We start from the raw sequence: 19,357 nt of genomic DNA, 5'->3' as shown, positions 1-19,357 counted from the left end.
TGAGAACTCAGAACATTGAACGAATCACATACATTTCATGGTTTTTTGCGATGATTTATGAAAACCTAAACTATTTCCAATGGTTTTCTGACCTTACCTTGAGTTAACGAGTAGCATACATGCCAATTGGAACCTTGTAATGAGACCAACGTTTCGATGTAAGTATCTGTCTACATCGTTATAACCCTAGCTGTGTTTGGTTTTATAAGGTCTGGTCAGGTTAATTCCCAGGTGCAAGAATAATGATTGTACTGATCAACCTTAGAACATCATCTACTTGCTGCTATACTGCCTTATCGTCCCTATCATCCCTTGGCCTCACCCCCGTGACATGAGTAGTCATCACTAGCGCGCTTTCAAAGTATAACTGCCGTCTCCTCCCAAATCTTGATATATTTTTTCTTTCTTCTTCAACCATCCTAGTGCATGGGTATTACGTATATCAGTGAGGAGGAATCCGAGATTATGTGATTGCTTGTTGAAAACTATCAACCTGACTGCTCCTTGCCTTCGTGGCCAGGGAATTTTTTTTACCCAAAAGATTACTTCTCATCTGCAGTATTCATTCATCTTTTCATTACTTGGTGACCCTTGTGGTCGCCATTAGAGAAGAGAGAGTTTACAGATGGGAAGATTTTGAAATTGCCGCAATATCACCGTACTTGTCTCAAATGTCAACCTTAGTTCTTTGCAACACTATTTACAAATTACTATACATTTCCCTAGGTGCCCATATGTGGTTACTTGTATAGAAGAGGTGTTACTATAGAATCCGGATGGATCCATGGATGTTAATACTTTGACTTAATCACAGCATACGCGTCTTTGTTGTGGTTGACGTAATAACTGACGTGAAATCTCTACATATGAGAATGAAGTGAAAGGGATTATACAGCGTGATAGTGGCTTCCAGAGAGGTTTGTCCGTAGTGAACGGTATTTGATCTATTTGGGTACTCCATAAATTGCATTATATCATGAAATTCGTTTCATCGTTCAAGCTGTAATCAGAAATATAGATTCACACTAGATGCGATCACATCACGATACAGTCTTTCGAGTTTCTGCGGTCGCGATCTGAATTTCGATCAGGATTGTCAGGTCGATTCTGATTCTGATATCGCTGCTGTTGCGGGTGTTGTTGTTGCGAGTGTCGGTTTCCATTTTCTGCATACTGATCTCGAGCTGCGTTGCCATATTGGGGCCGTCTGTCGGGAGGTGAATAACGTGGACCACTGGTAGCCTGTTCATAAGGAGGGGGCGGGGCATTATGATCATCATCTGGATTTATGTGCATTTGGGGTGCTGAATAGGAGCCAACGTTATTTGGAGTGCTTGAGGACCGAACATGAGGGCTGGTCATAGCAGGAGAGGGCTGATTGCGAGGGCGAGGAGGCATGGTAGGAGAGTGCTCATTACGAGGAGGGCGGGGAGGTCTAGTTGGTGGTGAAGCACGCGGACCAGATGTTTGCGGGCTTTCCTGGTTCCCGTTTCCATTTTCATTTTCTGTTCGCTCACGCTCCTCTTCCTCTTGGAATTGAAGCGATAGTGCATATGCATAATCTGCATCTGCCTGCTCTTGAGGCGATAAGCGTCCTTGTTCAGTCTCGGCAGCTGCCGCAACTGGGTCCAGCGTTGCCGCCACACTTGATGTTCGAGGGCCGGCGGGTGCATCTGAGCCTGATGGGCCGTGGCTAACGACACGGAAATCACCAGAAAGAAACTCAGCATTAAAGCCAGTGACATCTACGAGAGACTCCCATACAACTTCAGCGTGTTCAGCGTACCCAGCGTCTGTGACCAGCGTATAGAGTTGGTGAGATTGAGGATGCTTGTAGAGAGTAGAGAAATGATCATTCCGGAAAAGGATAGAGACTGAGCCCGGGGCCAGCCGCGTGCTCAGCTGTGTCAATCCGAACGGACTTAATTGAGTTGCATTCTCAAATTCGACGAAACCTTGGATTTCCTGAATGTCTGCCATCTGCTGCTCTTCCTCGGTTGTCAAAGACTCCCCTCTCATAATGCGATCTTCGAGTTCTTGCTTGCGAAAAGGTAAGAGTTGGATATCTTCATGAAAATTACCAGCTCGGGTCATTGCAGCGTGTGCAGGGCTTGACCATGAAGAAATCCATCCATGGATAATAGGTACGCCGAATGTACTGTACAGGCGAAGATCCGAGGTTTGAAGAAACGTGCCGAGAGAATCCGCAGACTCCTAGTCAAAAATTAGTTCTGAGAATTCACCCACATAGTGATTGATCATACGTACCAAAGTAAGACTGGGATTTACATTCATCCCCGTATGTAGCATGGTGAGAAATTGTGACAGGTCCTCAATATCAGGAAACTCCTGGTCAGGGCCAAGGCAAGTTATCAGTTCCTCAAAAAGAGCTTCAATCAGCAATCCCAAGGATATTTGTTCTCGTGTGCTCAGGGCTCTGACAATCGGCGACTGGGAGTTGGAGTCGGCACGCAGCACCAATGCATTAATGAGCGCAAGTAGTGGGCACGGTCCGTTTTCGTTTTGGACCAAGATGGGTGACTGAATCAGGTTTCCAGTCCGATCAGTCCAATTGATTTGCCGAATCGAATATGTTTCTGATCGTTGTTCTCGTTGCCTGGCTTCATCTGCGGGTGAGAGTTTCGGGCGCTGTATTGAAGGAGGTCGAAATTGTTGGTTATCAAGTAGTGATGAATGTGACAAAAGCCCAGATGATATATTTTGGCCATTTCTGCTAACACCATCTGATGAGAGTATTGACGGTACAACAATTTGAGTCCCTGTTTCCACGCCCAGGTTGCTATGAGTATCCAGGTCTATTAGCTCATGAGAAGTGGCTGAAGTCCCACTCGATACCGCTGAAACTGCACGACTTCCAGCCTCTGATCCTAATATATCATGACCGTATGATGGCAGCGGGCCATATGTATCCGATTGTTCAGAGGGCTGAACCACAACGGCTGGGGCATAAGTATTGGCTTGTCCCTCTAGATAAATTTCTCTGGGTGCTGAGATTTTAATCGAATGTTGCGATTCAGACGGGGATAGTTCATATGTTTGGTAATCTGGAATTGGGGGTTTAACCTGAGGTATAGAGCGCTCCCAAGAGGACTCTTCAGGCTCATCCAACAATGATAAACGGGCTGTCATGGGAATGAATCCCTCCGCTTCCAGGATATTAGCATGCGTATTCTCATGGGGATAGATGCTTCCTACATGGGCTCAGACCATCACCATTTGTGGTGATTTGTGAATTGCGATCCTTCCAATCATTCGTGTCTGACGAATTCGTTCTAGCGGCTACCGGCTTACGTTTCAAGAACGGATTTTTTGATTGAAACTGATCTCCCATTGTATTGTCATTGGTACTTCGTGATCTCAGCGGGCTCTTTTGAGGGAGCCATTCCTTCTTGGTTTCTGCCGTGCCAGCCGAGTATGGCCCGTCGAGGGTGGCTGGGTGGTCTTCTGCAGCCTCGGCCCAAGAGGTTGACATGTGGCTGGATGGCGATCCCACCGGGGACCTCTGTGCATCCTCGAGCGGCATAAGGTCGAAAGCTGGTGATGTGTTGAGGTCTGGGGAGTATATAGAATCCTCGGAGTGAATCGGATTCAGACGAGCCCGACGATGAAAGATTGGAGATTTGGAGGAAGTTGGTGAATTCGACTCAGAACGAGCATTCCACTTGCCAAGGTCGTCCAAGCGAGGAGGAGGCTGTTTCCGAAGCACCATGAATATGATGTTTAATGTGGGGGTTTCATGTATCTACGACGTAGAAGGTCTAGTCCGTTATCTGGTATGTAAGCCAGAAGGGAAAGTGGTAAAATAACTCAAGGCGGTTTCAAAAGGCAGGAGAGATCTGATAGTTTAAATCAATGCAAGAATCAAAAGAATCGAAACTAATGGGAAAAAAAAAAGCCAAGGATGGGGCAAAGCTAGTAAAATAAAGCGCCTTTGCGCTGAGACCTCAAGCTCCGCCTCGATATGATATCAGGGGATTGAGCTTGGCTACAACAGGCACCCAAATTCCGTCGATCATTCTGTCATCGTAAACAAAAAAGACTACCGAATGAGCACTAACCACGTCAAGCTGTACCGTATCATTACAATACCGGAACATTGGATGACCCGAGATCTCACCGCCACAGCTTATGATTGGCTGCTTTACATTCAAAAAAGTTGCGCATCTTTTCAGTTGAAACATTGGAGATGCAAGTTTAAACTCCAAGCCATGCATTCCTCCATTCGCCCTGACCAATATGTGGTCATACAGTTGCCTTCAGATCAGTCTCGCATTCTTAAGCTAGTCCCGAACACGTATGCTTCGCCACCACCGAATCATACATTCAAAAAGTACTAACTCGCTGAGCAGCATCGTTCAACTGGGCAAATTTGGCAGCTTCGCCGCGAATCAGGTCATCGGACGTCCTTTCTACCTAACATTCGAGATACTCGATGCCCCTGAGGCTGGTGGCTACCAGCTCCGCGTGGTCTCAGCGACAGAATTGCATGCGGAAAATTTAATCGAAGAGGCTGATGCAGACGAAGATGATGTCCAGGAATCGGGCGAGGGAATTCCCATGCGCACGAATCGCAACATCGTGGATGATGCTTCAACACAGAAAATGACGCTCCAGGAAATTGAGGAGCTGAAGAAAGAGGCAGGTGTCGCCGGCAAGGATATCGTCGCAAAGCTCTTGGAATCACACACAGCTTTGGATCAGAAGACGGCATTCTCAAAGGCTAAATATACACTCCGGAAGCGCAAGAAGTACATTCGCCGATTTTCTGTCCAGCCTTTGGACGTCAGTGTCCTCACCAATTACTTACTGTCGTCGCGGGATACTGGAAAAACGATGGAATTGCGAGACGAGCACATTGGCCTTATTGGATGCTTGGGTAACGTTCACCACGGTGGAAATGTTTCACTCGATGATATCAGGCCGAATGGTCGGTACTTTGTCGTTGATGAAACCGGTGGTCTCGTTATTGCCGCAATGGCTGAGCGAATGGGAATTTTGTACCCTCGCGAAGAGGATGATGAAATCTTGTCTGCTGTAGACGGCAATGAAGGGGAACAGACCACTGAAAATGTAGAGGTTGCTGCGAATGATGACGAAAATGCACAGTTTGCCGTTTCGGACGGCCGATTTCCTACAGAAAACACTGGAGAAGCAAAGCCAACATCTCATAATCCTCGGCGCAATCGTCCCCGCCCCATGTCAGCAACTGGGAACACATTGACTGTCGTCCACGCCAACCCCCAACCCAACCTTTCTCTCTTGAAGTACTTTGGCTACGATTTGAACAGCCCCGATGAAAATCACCCCCTCTACACTCACCTGAAGACCGTGTCCTGGTTACAGCTCGTGAACCCTTCCTTGGACCCTATAATAGCCAACCCACCCGCCGAACTTTCAGCGGAAGAACTAGCCGCACTCAAACCCAGCAAGCGTAGCTCATATAACTACAAGCGCTCACGATGGGAACGAGTGAAGACCGTGACCGAAGAAGCACGCCGGGGCGAACTTGATGGTCTCATCGTATCCACTCTTATGGAACCCTCCAGCGTCTTGAAACACCTGGTCCCGCTTCTTGCTGGATCAGCATCGGTTTCCATCTATTCCCCATACGTCGAGCCGCTCGTACAGCTCATGGATCTCTACTCTATTGCTCGAAGAACGGCCTTTATCAATCGTAAGCGGGAGTTAGAAGCTCAGCAAGCATCCGAAGATGACACTGTCGACTTATCCTCGCTATATGAGGAATTTGAAATCGATCCTACTCTACTGCTGACTCCATCACTGCAAACCTCACGTATCCGAGCATGGCAGGTGTTGCCCGGTCGGACACACCCTCTAATGACGAGCCGGGGTGGTGCTCAGGGATATCTTTTCCACGGCATCCGAGTCATTCCCATGTCAGAGAACATCCAAGCAGCAGGTACATTCCGGAAAAAGCGCAAGGTAGAAACGACATCTACGCCCGCTAGCGACCGGGACGTTGTGATGACATCCTAATACTAATCTGTACCTTTCAGGGAGTTACTCTCGAGTACCTAGATACTTGAACAGAAAGAATTGTATGAATATAACGATACAACCTGTCTTTGCTGCGTTCCATTTTCAGATTCAGAACTTTCGAATATTGTTAGAAATAATGACTGAGCATTCTTCATGCTTCAAGAACCAGAATTATCATTGAATCAGCAATGCAGGCCCGAAATCCGGCTCGGGCAGCTTTTAGCTTACAATACAGCTGATCACATCAAGGTCCATTCAGGCGCTGAATTTCAAGAAATAATATACACCGTTGCGTCTACAAGCTCTTTCCCATAAACTTTCTCTTAGTAAAGCTCAGCCAAAACTGCGGGAGTGTTAATAGTTGTACTATATCAGGAGTTACTTTGAGTCAACTTACCTTCGACGGCCCTTCTCCGCCGGGGTATAATCTAGCATGTAGCCGTGAGGCAATCTCCTGTCGAATCTGAGAGATGTACTGTCGCAAAGTCTCCGCATCCTGGCGGTCGCGGGGGGCTTCAAAGGCCTGGTTGAGTGGGAAGGACACATCACCAGGAATAGCAAAGCTTTCAAGTGAGACATTGATTAAAGCCTAGTAACGAGTTGTCAGTTTACCCCTTATATTTCCAACCATTTCCAACCATATGATGGGCAGAACTACCTTCTCGGCTTCGCGGGCATTCATAGTAGGCTTGACCTTCCCGAGGCACTCGCTGAGGAAGAGAGTTCCATAGATGAGCATACGGTCGGCAGGGCCGTTGATTTCAAAGTTACGGAACAGCACATTCGCGCGGAAGAGTGACAAGATCTCATCGACACAGTCGTAGGATTCGCTGTCGGGGGCGACGTCAATGTCGAGGGTATTGGGGGGAATTGCGGGAAGGGTGTATGCGGGACCACGGGTACGAGTACGCAACGGTAAGATAGGGAAGTTCCCTGTAGCAAAAAGAAGAGGAAAACAGTCAATCCAAAGTTGCGGGGGAAGGGGGGTGAAGAGGGGGAGTTATCGTTTGGGATGCGCGGGGCAGCGTACCAATTACGGGGGCATCTTTGTCCTCCAGGAAGATGGAGTGATATGCCTAATTAAAAGTCAGTATTGATTGATAGCGAAAAATGGCAGCAAACATACAGGCATTGTGGGTGGTATGCTAAAGAATAAGGATGCGGAGTTGGTTTAGGCAGGATGTCATTATTCGGTGGAGCACCTGGAACTCCAGCCCATTATGTACACACCGCCCGTCACTACGATTGAATCTCTTTACGCGCGGAACGCGTCAAGCTTTACTTTTCGCGATCACCTTTTTTCTACTGATCACCACCCTATCATTTGATATTTATCATGTCAGACTACGAAGATGAGATGGACGTTGATGCGCCCTCCAATGACGTGCAATTCTCTTCTGAAAATGCCAATGGGAAGAAGAGGACGGCAGCCGATCTTCCTGTCGAAGCTCTTGACAATCTACCATGGTATTCAATGATATCAACTCTGTTGAGCTATGTTAAGGGAGAAGCTGACAAAATTACAGGGTCGAGAAATATCGTCCAGATACTCTAGCTGATGTCTCCGGCCATCAAGACATTCTTGCAACCATCAACCGATTCGTTGAAGCTAATGTATTATTTCCTCTCGATTGACCAAATATATTATATGTTCTGACTAGAATCATAGCGTCTGCCCCATCTCCTTCTTTACGGACCCCCGGAACTGGAAAGACATCAACGGTCCTGGCGCTGGCTCGGCGGATATACGGCAGCAAGAATATGAGACAGATGGTGCTCGAACTGAACGCCAGTGATGACCGTGGCATTGATGTCGTGCGAGAACAGATTAAGACTTTTGCCAGTGCGCTGATCCAATAAAACATCTTGTTTGAGCGCGAACTGACTGGGGGACTTTTAAACAGGCACAAAACAGATCTTCTCCATGGCTCCGCAAGCCGCCAGTAATGAAAACCTCGCTGGGTTCAAGTTGATCATTCTCGACGAGGCAGATGCCATGACATCCACAGCTCAAATGGCTCTCCGCCGGATTATGGAGCGCTACACAGCCAACGCGCGGTTTTGCATCATCGCCAACTACACACACAAGCTTGCGCCGGCTTTGTTGTCACGGTGTACCCGATTCCGATTTAGTCCTCTCAAGGAGCAAGACATCCGGGTACTCGTGGATAAAGTCATCGAACAGGAGCAAGTTCAGATTCAACCCGAAGCTATTGATAGTCTAGTGAAATTGAGCAAAGGTGACATGCGCCGAGCGCTCAACGTTCTTCAAGCCTGTCACGCAAGCAGTATGTCTTTCGCCCTTTATTTACTCACTTCACGTGGGAGAGCGTATTAACATGAAATAGGTCAACCACTACCGCTGAGGAATGCACCAAAAGCTCCTCTTCCCGAACCTGAGACTATCACCAACGCCACTATTTACGACTGCATTGCGGCCCCACATCCAGCCGACATCCAAGAAATCATGACCACCATTCTCTCTACTAGCGATGTTACTTCCTGTCTAAACACCGTCAACACACTCAAGGCCACAAAGGGTCTAGCCCTAGCAGATATCTTATCCGCTCTAGCAGATCAATTGCAGCAGCTCGAAGTACCAGCTCAGACCCGTATCACCTGGCTAGAAGGCTTAGCTGAGATTGAATGGCGGCTGTCGGGAGGCGGTTCAGAGGCTGTGCAGACTGGAGGGCTAGTTGGTGTCGTGCGTAATGGCTGTGAGTTGATGGAGAATAAGGTTGTATCATGATTATGATCTGCTGGTTGAGTAATCTAGATTTTTTTTTTTGAAATACCATTTGCATAATATAAAACGAAAAATAGGATTGAGCCTGAGCTAGCCCTGCGCGGGGTAACATGCGATTCAAGTTCAGGGTCCATTTTCATTGACTATGCAACATCCGATCATTTATTACTTGCACTTGGGCCTTTCTTGGCCTACAGTAGTTTCCAAGTTGTGTATCACATAAGTTCTGTTCCAATGACACTGTGGCATTGACTTGAGGCGGAGAGAGGGAAACAACTCGACCGCACTTCAACCGAGGAGGCTTACTACCTTTTGCGTGGATCTTACGTTTGTCAAGGCGCATAAAAATAGGTGCAATCCCAAGCTGTGCTCTGGAATTTCCAGTTCTATACTTCATTCTGGTCCAGCTTCATCTCGCCTGGGCGCCCTTCACAATGCGCCTCTCTGAGTCCACCCTGCTTCTGGTCACTCTCTCAGTACCATTGGTAGCTGCAGAACGTATACTTGGTGCCTACATCTTCGCACGTCATGGAGATCGCACACCCAAGGTCTTTGGTAGTACCCAATTGACTGATCTGGGATATCGTGAGGTATTTCAAACCGGTACTTTCTATCACAACCGCTACATTCTGAACAGTTCAGACCATAAGATTGAGGGCATTAGCGAGTATGTAGTCAAGGCAAAGCAAGTCAACGCCAGTGCTCCCTCCGACGCAGTGCTGCAGAACTCAGCCACTGGCTTTCTGCAGGGTGTCTATCCACCAGTCGGCTCCAAGGCCATACAGACCCTGGGCAATGGAACAACTGTTGAATCACCACTGGGTGGCTACCAGCTCATCCAGATATCCTCCATCTCCTCCGGTTCTAACAGCGAGTCCTCTGCTTGGCTACAGGGATCCACGGGCTGTGATAAGGCCACCATCAGTAGTAACAACTACTATGATACCGCCTCGTATAAAGCACTGCTCAATTCCACAGAGCCTTTCTACAAGTCAATTTCGCCCACATTGAGCAAGGCCTTCACTTCCTCGCAAATGACTTTCGAGAATGCCTACTCCATCTTCGACTACCTGAACGTGGCCCGTATCCATAACGCGAGTTCGAATACTGCCAACATCACGGACGCAGATTGGCTGCAGTTAATCTCACTGGCCGGCGTTCACGAGTACAACCTCGCATACAATGCATCAGACAAGGTACGCGCCATCGCCGGTGCTGTATTATCTGGGCAGATGTGGACGAACCTCAATGCAAATATTGCTTCTAATGGCACTAAGAACAAGCTGAATGTTCAATTCGGCTCATACGGCACCTTTTTCTCATGGGTTGGATTGATGCAGCTGCCTGCTGCATTTACCAATTTCACCAGTATTCCAGACTATGCGTCATCCATGGTCTTGGAGCTGGTGACCAATGCTACAGGGACAACCTTCCCATCGAGCAATGATATCAATGTGCGGTTCTCCTTCCGCAATGGAAGTATGGGCAGCTCTGACGAGCTCACTGTTTATCCTCTATTCAACCAGTCTAGCACATCTCTTCCCTGGTCGAACTTCACAGCTCTGACCAAGGAGGTTGCTGTTCTATCTACTTCGGACTGGTGCAATCAGTGCGGTAATACGGATGGGAGCTGTGCCACAACATCTTCCGCCATATCTACCTCTTCTTCGAAATCATCTAGCTCAGGTGGTATGCCGCTTGCCGTGGCTGGTGTCATTGGTGCTATGGTGACGCTCGCTATACTCGTTGGCTTGGAGGCTCTGATCTTCTTAGTCTGTGGATTGCGGGTTGCTAAGCGGAGCAAAGCAGCCAGAGTTTGTCCTACAATCGGCAATCCTACTGATTTGAAAGTTACGAAATCGTAGATTGCTCCCGAAATTCAGCAATAATGAGTTACCAAGCCTTTTCAAGTTCCGAAAACTCAGAAAAACTGGTCCAAATCCGATATTTGCTATCCCAATTCGCTGTGATAACTCAATGATGATACACGAATCACTGTTCCCTTGCTTTTGGCCACGAGTTCCGCTTGGCATCTTCCAGGTTCTTATATGAAATCTAGAAATCAACAAGTAATTAAATCGAATTCAATATCCTTCCATTTCCTCAATGTTATGATCTAACCAATCAGAGTAGTCAGGCAGGCAAATTCACCGCCTTTTCTACATGATCAACATCAAGCCCACAATCTAAATCAACAAGTTAACCCACAGCCCTAATGGCCCGCCAACAAATCAACCTAGACCCCTACAGGGACGAAATAATCAATCTGTTTCAAAACGGTATAAGCAGTGACTCAATAAGCCGCACGCTCGAAAGCCGATATAATATACAAGTGAAAGAGCGCACAATCCAATCTCGACTTCGAAAGTGGGGTATTCGAAAGCGACACCGAACAACAACAGCAGACGAGACTCTTCACGCACGGATCAAAGTTCTTTTCGTTCAGGATAGACTTAGAGATAAAGCCATGCTGAAATTGCTTCAGCAGGATGGCTATGATATCTCCGAACGTACCCTTCGTCGACTACGCTTTCAGCTTGGGCTTTATGCTAGAGATTCGCTTGAATCTCTGCAGCTGCAGAATTCTAGTTCTAAGGCTGAGAGAGTTCTTATCATCGCCAAGCAGATCACGGCTTCTTGATCTTTTCAAGAGACTTGTGGCTGTTTTTTTAAAAGAAGAATTTCCTTATGCGCCACCACCTAATGCGACATGGTACCCTGTACTCCCCTATGCGACAAATCAATCTCCATATGCGACAACCCACATCTTCCCTTCGCGATACTTTCGACGATAATTCTCTCCACTAGTAATTCAAGACTTTTCTTGCCGCGGAATATACTTTCCACCTCCTTTTCACGACTTCTATCCGCCAATCTCTATCTCTTCTTGGAACAGAACGACCATACCCGCTCGCGACAACTTGGACATATTTGACAACCGTCTTTCCAAAATAATGCTGTGAATCCAGGGGATGAAATATTGCTTTGATCATGGACTTCGAGACCTCAGTTCTGTGAACGTTTGAATGTTTAATAGAAGATACCCGGGAATAGGCCTATTTTCCTACAAGCCTATCGCATCTCATAAACTGCTGATCCAAAGTCTACAGCATAACGCTGGATTCAACACCAAAATAATCTTTGAATTATATAGTGGCTATGTTCTATAGCTTCTCTGTTTGACGTAGACGTACTACAGAGATCAGAGGAAAGTTTCCAAAGCCGCTGGAAAAGATAAAACGCCTCGTTTAATTGGTCATAATGGATCTTAAATCCAGCCTTTCCACCCGACTTCAAAAGATACGAGAATAAGGTCTTATTAGGCTCTGCGCCCCCCACTCCCCAAAATCACATTTTCCAACGCTAAGCACTATAAAGAGCTAATCAAGTCCTCTTGCGTCGTTTGGCACTTCCCTCCACATCAGCAACCTCACTAGCATTCTCATCTGCGGTGTTTGGACTGGTAACGTCGCTATCCGTCAGCTGTTCAATGCGGCCGGCTTCTATATTTCTAGATCCCGCGTCACCGTATTCAGCGCCGTCGAAGCCGTAGTTGTATGCTGAATGATTTTGGCCCTGGCTGGGGGTATCAAAAAGGTCGGCTTCAGCTGGGATGTGGTCGAAGTCGAACAGATCGTTGGTATCCTCGTCCACGTGCGAAGTATCCATGGGATCGTCTACATTCGTGACAGGGTCGATGGAGCTGTCGCCTAGGTTCATATGTTTCTTGTCATGAATGTCTCCAATATCGGTGAAGTAGTCGTTATTGAAAAGCTGGTCGAGGTCAAGTGGCGGAGGTGGCACATTTCCATCACTGCCCAGGCCTGGAATGGTACCGTTTGGACTCAGAGGTTGGAGGAGATTGGTGAGGTTTTGGACAGAACGGTCTTGTTCGGCTTGCATTTTCACCAAGTTATCGATCTCTTGGCGAGTGTTTGCTAGGCGATTGGAGTAATTATGCGGCATTGGTGGTGGGGGTGGTGTGATTAGAGCATTGTTTGGAGAGTTTGCGGTGCTGGGATCCGCTGGGTTGGTCTCATTTGCCATGAGGCGGAGCATGTCGGCGCGTTGATTGGGAGTGAGGGGAACATTCCCATCAGATGTTTCAAGGGAAGAGAGAAGATTGGGGAACTCGGAAAAATTTGTTGGAATGCCGTTCCGCGCATTGGTATTCTGAATAACAGACATCATGTCCTGTCGGGGGAAGGCTTCGTCACCTTGTCGCTTTATGGGAGGAATTGAAGCGGTTTGCCGCGGGCTATTATCAAGAACCTCTTCCACATGACCAGACTGCGTAGCGCTTGGCTGACGAGTATGGCCACGAGAATGCATGTCATAACCGTTGCTAGCTGCAGGCGATAAAGTGTTGGCACGACTAGTCTCATCGACAACTGGTGGAGCCTTCAACAAAAGTGGTTGTTTCTTCATGGTCCTTTGTCCAGTCGGACTCGTCACGCCGTTCAATGAGCTTAATGAAAAATCATCACCCATATCAACAATGTTCCCTTGGAGATCCTGAGAAATGGCTCCAGCGAATGAGTTTGCAAGATTTTGATTTCCATCTTGCCCTTGCAGGCTGCGATTGTACACTGTTGCAAGGAATGTGAGGATAGCGTTGATGGAGTTTTCATGACGTGTGTGTTGCTCTTGGAAATTTGCCGCTTGCGCATAGAGCTGCTCGTGCTCTTTTCGTAGTCTGGTTATGGTGCCCGATATTATTGATTGCTGTTGCCGAATGGCTTGTAGTTCTCGATACACTCCAGCAAGTTGATCTTTGGGCATTGAAGAGTCGGTGAGGATAGACAACTGCTGGGGCCTAGGGCGGTTGTCCCGAGATGCAGCTGCCACGTCTTCACCATACTCCTCGAAATCAACATCATCCACATCCTCGGTCTTTACACGCGCACCGCTTTTACTCCCTTTGCTTGAATGGCCGGCTGCAGTCTTAGGTTTTTGAATCAACCAGAGCAGATCTGGATGGCCTCTTTTAAAGTATGGATTCGCGTATTCACTGGGGCTCTTATTCTTGCGCTCACTGGCACGCATGGAGTTGTCGGAAAGCCCCACCTTTTTGTGAAATCCGTACATATTAAGCTGTCGAACAAATGAGGCGTAGTTGTTATGCTTGAAAAGTTCGGGAATCAATGTCCTCGCAAACTCATCTTCATCAAGCACAATGAAAGAATTGCCATCGTCAGACCATCGAATCAATTCTGTGTTTTTTGATTCATCTAGGAAACTATACCAAGGTTAGCGATGAGTTTTGACCAAAATTTTTCATGTCAATAATTTCAAAAAAACATACCTGCTAAGCTTCTGCACAAATGGTGGAATCTGTTTGCGCTTCGCCTGCGCCTCTCGCTTCGCAATCAAGGCACGTCGGTAGAGCTCTTCCAAGCTTTCCCCCCAAGCGCCCGACTCTCCTGGTGCAAGATTCTGGCTGGGTTCATATGTTGCGGGCGCTTGCTCATATCCGCGGTTTCGCGTGACCAGCTGATTTGGCGGCTGCCGACGCGTAATTTGACTGGCGGAGGCAACTGGTTGCGCCGACAAATCCTGATTCGCTGCGTATGGTGTCGCACTGAATGCTGACGGTTCGACGTATGCGGCATTATTGACAGTGTTAGGGGCAGGATTTTGACCCCATTGCAAGAACTGGTCATTTGATAGTGTGGCGCCCGGGTTTGAGGTCTGGTAATTTGGGGCTGTGCCCATCTGTGGTAGAACTGCAGGCACTGTACCTGGGGCCGGCCTTTTGCGAGTCATGCCTTGAGAAGTCATCGTCAAAGTGACTGTGATAGGTTGGCGTAGAGAAATTTATTGCGGGGTGGAGGAATATGGGATAAATAGCTTTTCTGAGCACTACACGGAACGGGTTAGGGCACTGAAACAGCAAATTGGTAGAATAGATGATCACACATATAAAAATTCAAATGAAGTCGATCGTGATTGCCATAAAAGGATTTTTGAGTCAAAAAAGACTGGGTCGGTCCACCTAGCTCGGGCAAAAAACAGGCCGAAAGGCAGTGAGGAATCAACAACTTTTGTAGATTCTCACTCAAAGCGCAACTAGATGATGATTTTCGAGTGCAGTCCTAAGGAAACAGGAATGGGCACAGGACGAGTTGGCAAATCACGACAATGGGAGGGCGAAGGGAAGATCGTTCGGAACGACCCTGGAACGGCAGAAAACCGAGCTTGCCAAGTCGGCTGGCTGTTTGTGAGGAAACAGCAGGCGCGATCAGAGCCACAGGTGAACTTGAAAAGTCGAAGACTGTGAGAGCAAGAAATCTTGCGCTGAGTCGATTGGAGGCGATGAGGTCAATTTCAAGAAAACGCATGCTGATTGGCTGATGAGTCAGCGGCTAGACAACCAAGATCTTACATTGAGAATCAGATTAAGGATTCCATCATTTCATCATTCTTCGCTTAACTAAATGTAGTTGATACTATGAGATACTTATCCCTCTAGCTACTTGGCTCAGTCTCCCTAATTGATTCTTGGAATTCTGCTAGCAGTGCCTGCCATTGCTCTGAGTGCTCTCGTGTAAACGCCTCCACTTTCAACGGCGTGGCCAGATCCTCCACCATATGGACTTCATTCTTAGTTCCGTTTAACACCGTGATCCCTCCTAGTCCTATAACAAGCGCGTAAAAAGCCGATGCAGGGCTGATGCCAACTGAATCAGCGAGCTGCTGCACGGGTGTACTTCGAACCAGCTCGGGATTGGCTGTCAAAGTCCAGAAGCTCTGGTAAATTATCTGATTCTGACGACAAAAGGCCCGCACATCGGTATCAAACAAGGTATCGACGTAGAATCGATTCTGCACCACGGCGGGCTGGACAGTCACTTGTGGGGAGGTACATAGCTCACGAAGCACGGACAAATCACAGTTAGAAATCCCCAAGTTTCGGATTTGATGCGGCACATAGATCTCTAGTGCGCGCCATGCCTCCAAAGTGAGCTCAATTGTTGGAAGGGGTGAGTGGATGACGACAGTATCAATATATGCACCATCCACGCTGCCAGGGTCATCTAATGGACGGAGGTTGTGCAAAGATGATCTGATTGAAGCATGGACTTGCTCTGTCACTGACGTATTAGGATCATATGGCATATCATCCAGGTCCTGGGCCGAGATGGGGCTAAATTTTGTTTGCAACTGCGTCATTTCAGCGAGAATGCCACTTTCCAGGTTTCGCATCGTATGATCCGATGTGGAGCATTACTAACATATAAATCCTCTCGGCGTGTGATCCCGCCAGTAATAGCTCTACGGATTCCATCGCCCACCTGGGGCTCTTTATAATGGCGAGGTTGTGCTGCCGTGTCCACACCGCGGAAGCCGTTCTTAATCGCATTGTAGACGAGATCAGTTGTCCGATCTTTCTTCCAAGCTGTGCCGTAGAGAAAAACTGGAATGAAGGTTGGAGTGGACCCAGTGAGTCGTAGGCAATACTTTTCCCACATACTGTCCAGTGCGGGAACCATTGTCAATTCTATCTCAATTTTTGGAATTTGGTACAGAGTAGACGGCTGGAAGTTGATGGAAGTTTGGAGGTTGGAAGTTGCGGGGTTGCAACCCTTACTAAGTGATATAGGCACCACATAAATAAATACATGCCGTTATTTTCTCCACTCACCTGGGCACGTCTCATCTCAATTTTATGTTCAAATTGGAACTCCCAGGTTTGACACCACCTGAGAATTAGTGAATTGAATCATATTGATACTTGATTACTTCGTCATACACTTGTGTAGGTTGATAACCAGTAGACCACTGAGCGACTCGATATCGGCCTTGTACCCAGTGACTACCTTGGTAGAGTCTTAATTGATCCCTCGGTAGTAGTGGTATCCTCCAAGGCTGCTTCCACGGTCCATCGAAAATCGGCGTCTTCTTCAAAGTGTTAGCTTCGTTCAATGTACTCCCGAGGTCCTTCTCCTTGTTTGGTCACTGCAAGTGATCGAATGTTTTATGATCTAGTAGATTATAGTAGATGGCCCCGAGATATTCACAGTACCTGCACATGTCCAGCCAACCCAAGAGGATGCATAGCAGCCCTCTCAGCCCCTTTCATGGCAGATAGATCATCATCATAATCATCGTCGTCATCTTGGTTTTCATCATAGTCCTCCTTCAGGTCCTTCAAAAAGGCAGCCCACCTGTCAACAGGCTCGACATACTCCATATCATAAATATCCTTGTAGCATTGTGCCTTAGAAGGGCAACTATATAAACAAATCAGCTCTCCTCCCAAAAAAAAAAAAAAAAGAAAAAAGAAAAAAATCGGAGTTCAGCAACTTACGAGACAGGATCCTGCCCGAATATAATATGCCACAGATATTCAAAGACCCTCCCACTGGTCTCATCATCAAGTTCCGTCTCCATAATCCAGCGGAGAAAATTTTGATACTCGCTCAAAGGACGCGCATGCACCTGTTCCCTCGAGACAGCAAACTGCGCACAACAAGGCGCAGCAACGATTTCAGGAATATTGCTATTGTTGAAAATTTGCATCCAAGCACCCGCAAATGCGATTTCAGTCGTGCGAGCCTGATTCTGTCTGAACGGATGAACCTCATCGGGACATCCGGGACCCCAGTCGCAGCGTAGATTTGCATAGCCTGTTTTCTTGACGTAGTCTAACTGTAGGCGCTGCACTGTTAGGACGTTGTCTTGTTCCTCGAACTCGACGTGGTAGCTTTTGCGGTGTGAGTGGAGGAAGACTATGTATTGGGGAAGTTTGTTGTAGTGGTCCACTATGTACTGGAGATATATGTTGCTCTCCTTGCCTTTGTTCTGTTGGACGTGATATTCAGCTTCTTGGTCATTTACCACATAGACTGCACGTTGCCACCTATTATTCCGAGTCTGGTTAGTGAAATGCTTTTCTGTTACCTGGGTGTTGTGTACTTACTCGGGTAATTCAGTTTCTAACCAACTAGTGCTCTCCCAAGAAAACCTCCCAGTGACAATAATTCGGTCTGCAAGAGGCGAGACACTCGGTCTCGGTGGCAATGGTTTAGCACTTTCTTCACTTTTCGGAGGTGAGGGTTTCGGCTTCGGCTTGCTTTGCCTCCCAACAGGAATGCCGAAATCAAGATCTCGATCAAAATAGTCGTCCTCATCCTCATACTCATCATCCCACAGTTCCGCACCAGGAACCTGAACAGGAATCTGCTTAGATTGGAATTTGGTCGGTGATATGGGCGGATTGGTAGGTTGTAGATAAGTTTTAGTACTCTGGTAGGTGACGGCCTGTGAAGTAGTTGGGGATGAACTGCCGATGGGGACTAGTTCGATATGTGCGCCAGCGTCGTCCCGAACAAAACGTGGCACTGAATCCGCGGTGGCCTGCCGTTGCGAGTCAATTGATTCCAGATGTCCCTTCACCAGGAAGAGAAAGAAGGCAAGCGCAAAAGCAACAACAACACGGAAAGTACTCCGCATTTTCGCGCCTTGAGATCTGAGGAAGAAGGTTAAAAGATCTTGAGGAATGTTGAATTCACTTTTGAGGTTGTGCTGATGCCTTTATAGCCCCCACTTAACTACCTAGGTACGTTTGTAGAGTCCTGTCATTTTCTACTCGATTCCACTCGAACCACAAATAGGCTTAAAATTAATCTAATTTTTAGATCAAGTCACGGATGAACCATGTCTACTCCAATTTGTTCAATTTAGAGTGAAATTTGAACGCAATTAGTCAATCAGTATATTGACATGCGATTGTCATATACTCTGTACACATTTAAGTAGTCTTGGCTGTGGGTTTCATATCCGTTCCTGGGTTCTTGGCAGTCGATCTGTACTCTCCTACTGTAGTTCTACTTTTATATAACATGTACGCAGGTACCAACTGGGTAGGTCCTGTTGGATATTGAAATGTTCAGTTACTCAGCCCAACTTATCAAATTATCACCCTTGGAACAATACCCATAACCGGTGAATCTGATCTTAAAATTCAGACTAATTTATGAATCAACGGTGGCGTCAGATGAACGCGTACCTCTAGGCGACCTGTCTCCGCTTCGTTAGCGCTACTTGGATATACCTTGGTACATACATGCTTTAAAAATTGTGTCTTCTACCATCATGAACCTCGATAAGTCCATCTAGGTCACCTCGCCCTTCTCTCCGATGTATCAACCCCACATCCATTCTAATTAGTTTGGTTGATTCGTTTCGAATGAGCCAAACTAAGGTTGAGTCTCTGCAGTGTCAATCAGATTTAAATTGGTATGTCCGATGCCATAGTGTGCTCGTAAGTACACTGAACGTGTCCAAATCAATTCCTAGATTTTAGATTTTAGATTTTAGATTTTTGTAGGTTGCCTTCTAGAAAGTGTGAAGCTTCGCTCTTCTAACCTCCCTTGGTCGGATCCATCCAATTAGTAACCTCGCGAAGTACGCCACTGCGATCCACTTAGGTCGTAAGGATAGATAGTTAGTTTGAACCCAGTCTCTCAATTAATTTGTAATTTGCAATTTGCTCATTGAAATGCCCTGTCTTAAAGATGGAGCAGTCATCACGCATTTGACCTCGAAAAGGGGCTGATATCACAGATATTGTAACCCATATGGAGT

At 47.1% G+C, this 19,357-nt stretch overlaps 10 protein-coding genes across 10 annotated transcripts; 4 read left to right on the top strand and 6 right to left on the bottom strand.

Moving 5' to 3' along the window:
• Positions 1–1,035: 1,035 nt before the first annotated feature.
• Positions 1,036–3,730, bottom strand: N7495_001382 (MINDY family deubiquitinase; the record flags this gene model as incomplete). The annotated part of the gene is made up of 3 exons (XM_057204052.1): positions 1,036–2,214; positions 2,269–3,167; positions 3,217–3,730. 3 exons carry the CDS (start codon positions 3,728–3,730, stop codon positions 1,036–1,038), a joined length of 2,592 nt encoding a protein of 863 aa, XP_057068125.1.
• Positions 3,731–4,229: 499 nt separating this feature from the next.
• Positions 4,230–6,018, top strand: trm6 (tRNA 1-methyladenosine methyltransferase subunit GCD10; the record flags this gene model as incomplete). The annotated part of the gene is made up of 2 exons (XM_057204051.1): positions 4,230–4,315; positions 4,371–6,018. 2 exons carry the CDS (start codon positions 4,230–4,232, stop codon positions 6,016–6,018), a joined length of 1,734 nt encoding a protein of 577 aa, XP_057068124.1.
• A 298-nt stretch (positions 6,019–6,316) lies between these two features.
• N7495_001380 (actin-related protein 2/3 complex subunit 3) lies at positions 6,317–7,153 on the bottom strand (the record flags this gene model as incomplete). Its single annotated transcript, XM_057204050.1, has 5 exons — positions 6,317–6,364; positions 6,419–6,610; positions 6,680–6,954; positions 7,052–7,097; positions 7,148–7,153. The coding sequence occupies 5 exons, from the start codon at positions 7,151–7,153 to the stop codon at positions 6,317–6,319; spliced, it is 567 nt and encodes a 188-aa protein (XP_057068123.1).
• Positions 7,154–7,357: 204 nt separating this feature from the next.
• N7495_001379 (replication factor C subunit 3) lies at positions 7,358–8,770 on the top strand (the record flags this gene model as incomplete). Its single annotated transcript, XM_057204049.1, has 5 exons — positions 7,358–7,488; positions 7,548–7,635; positions 7,735–7,864; positions 7,926–8,309; positions 8,370–8,770. The coding sequence occupies 5 exons, from the start codon at positions 7,358–7,360 to the stop codon at positions 8,768–8,770; spliced, it is 1,134 nt and encodes a 377-aa protein (XP_057068122.1).
• A 431-nt stretch (positions 8,771–9,201) lies between these two features.
• N7495_001378 (uncharacterized protein) lies at positions 9,202–10,632 on the top strand (the record flags this gene model as incomplete). Its single annotated transcript, XM_057204048.1, has 1 exon — positions 9,202–10,632. The coding sequence occupies one exon, from the start codon at positions 9,202–9,204 to the stop codon at positions 10,630–10,632; it is 1,431 nt and encodes a 476-aa protein (XP_057068121.1).
• Positions 10,633–10,982: 350 nt separating this feature from the next.
• Positions 10,983–11,408, top strand: N7495_001377 (Clr5 domain-containing protein; the record flags this gene model as incomplete). The annotated part of the gene is made up of 1 exon (XM_057204047.1): positions 10,983–11,408. One exon carries the CDS (start codon positions 10,983–10,985, stop codon positions 11,406–11,408), a length of 426 nt encoding a protein of 141 aa, XP_057068120.1.
• Positions 11,409–12,151: 743 nt separating this feature from the next.
• N7495_001376 (uncharacterized protein) lies at positions 12,152–14,548 on the bottom strand (the record flags this gene model as incomplete). The annotated part of the gene is made up of 2 exons (XM_057204046.1): positions 12,152–14,006; positions 14,073–14,548. 2 exons carry the CDS (start codon positions 14,546–14,548, stop codon positions 12,152–12,154), a joined length of 2,331 nt encoding a protein of 776 aa, XP_057068119.1.
• Positions 14,549–14,862: 314 nt separating this feature from the next.
• On the bottom strand, positions 14,863–15,108 carry N7495_001375 (uncharacterized protein; the record flags this gene model as incomplete). Its single annotated transcript, XM_057204045.1, has 1 exon — positions 14,863–15,108. One exon carries the CDS (start codon positions 15,106–15,108, stop codon positions 14,863–14,865), a length of 246 nt encoding a protein of 81 aa, XP_057068118.1.
• A 127-nt stretch (positions 15,109–15,235) lies between these two features.
• Positions 15,236–16,356, bottom strand: N7495_001374 (putative aldo-keto reductase (AKR); the record flags this gene model as incomplete). Its single annotated transcript, XM_057204044.1, has 2 exons — positions 15,236–15,931; positions 16,003–16,356. Coding segments are annotated over 2 exons (1,050 nt in total), but the record flags the coding sequence as incomplete, so codon positions are not given.
• A 428-nt stretch (positions 16,357–16,784) lies between these two features.
• N7495_001373 (DUF3431 domain-containing protein) lies at positions 16,785–18,223 on the bottom strand (the record flags this gene model as incomplete). The annotated part of the gene is made up of 3 exons (XM_057204043.1): positions 16,785–17,001; positions 17,079–17,664; positions 17,716–18,223. The coding sequence occupies 3 exons, from the start codon at positions 18,221–18,223 to the stop codon at positions 16,785–16,787; spliced, it is 1,311 nt and encodes a 436-aa protein (XP_057068116.1).
• Between the last annotated feature and the right edge of the window lie 1,134 nt (positions 18,224–19,357).

This window comes from Penicillium taxi (assembly GCF_028828555.1).
Source record: "Penicillium taxi strain IBT 34144 chromosome Unknown utg000001l_segment0_segment0, whole genome shotgun sequence".
Classification (NCBI taxonomy): domain Eukaryota; kingdom Fungi; phylum Ascomycota; class Eurotiomycetes; order Eurotiales; family Aspergillaceae; genus Penicillium; species Penicillium taxi.
The sequence above is the reverse complement of the archived record's forward strand: the minus strand, read 5'-3'. Positions and strand labels throughout refer to the sequence as shown.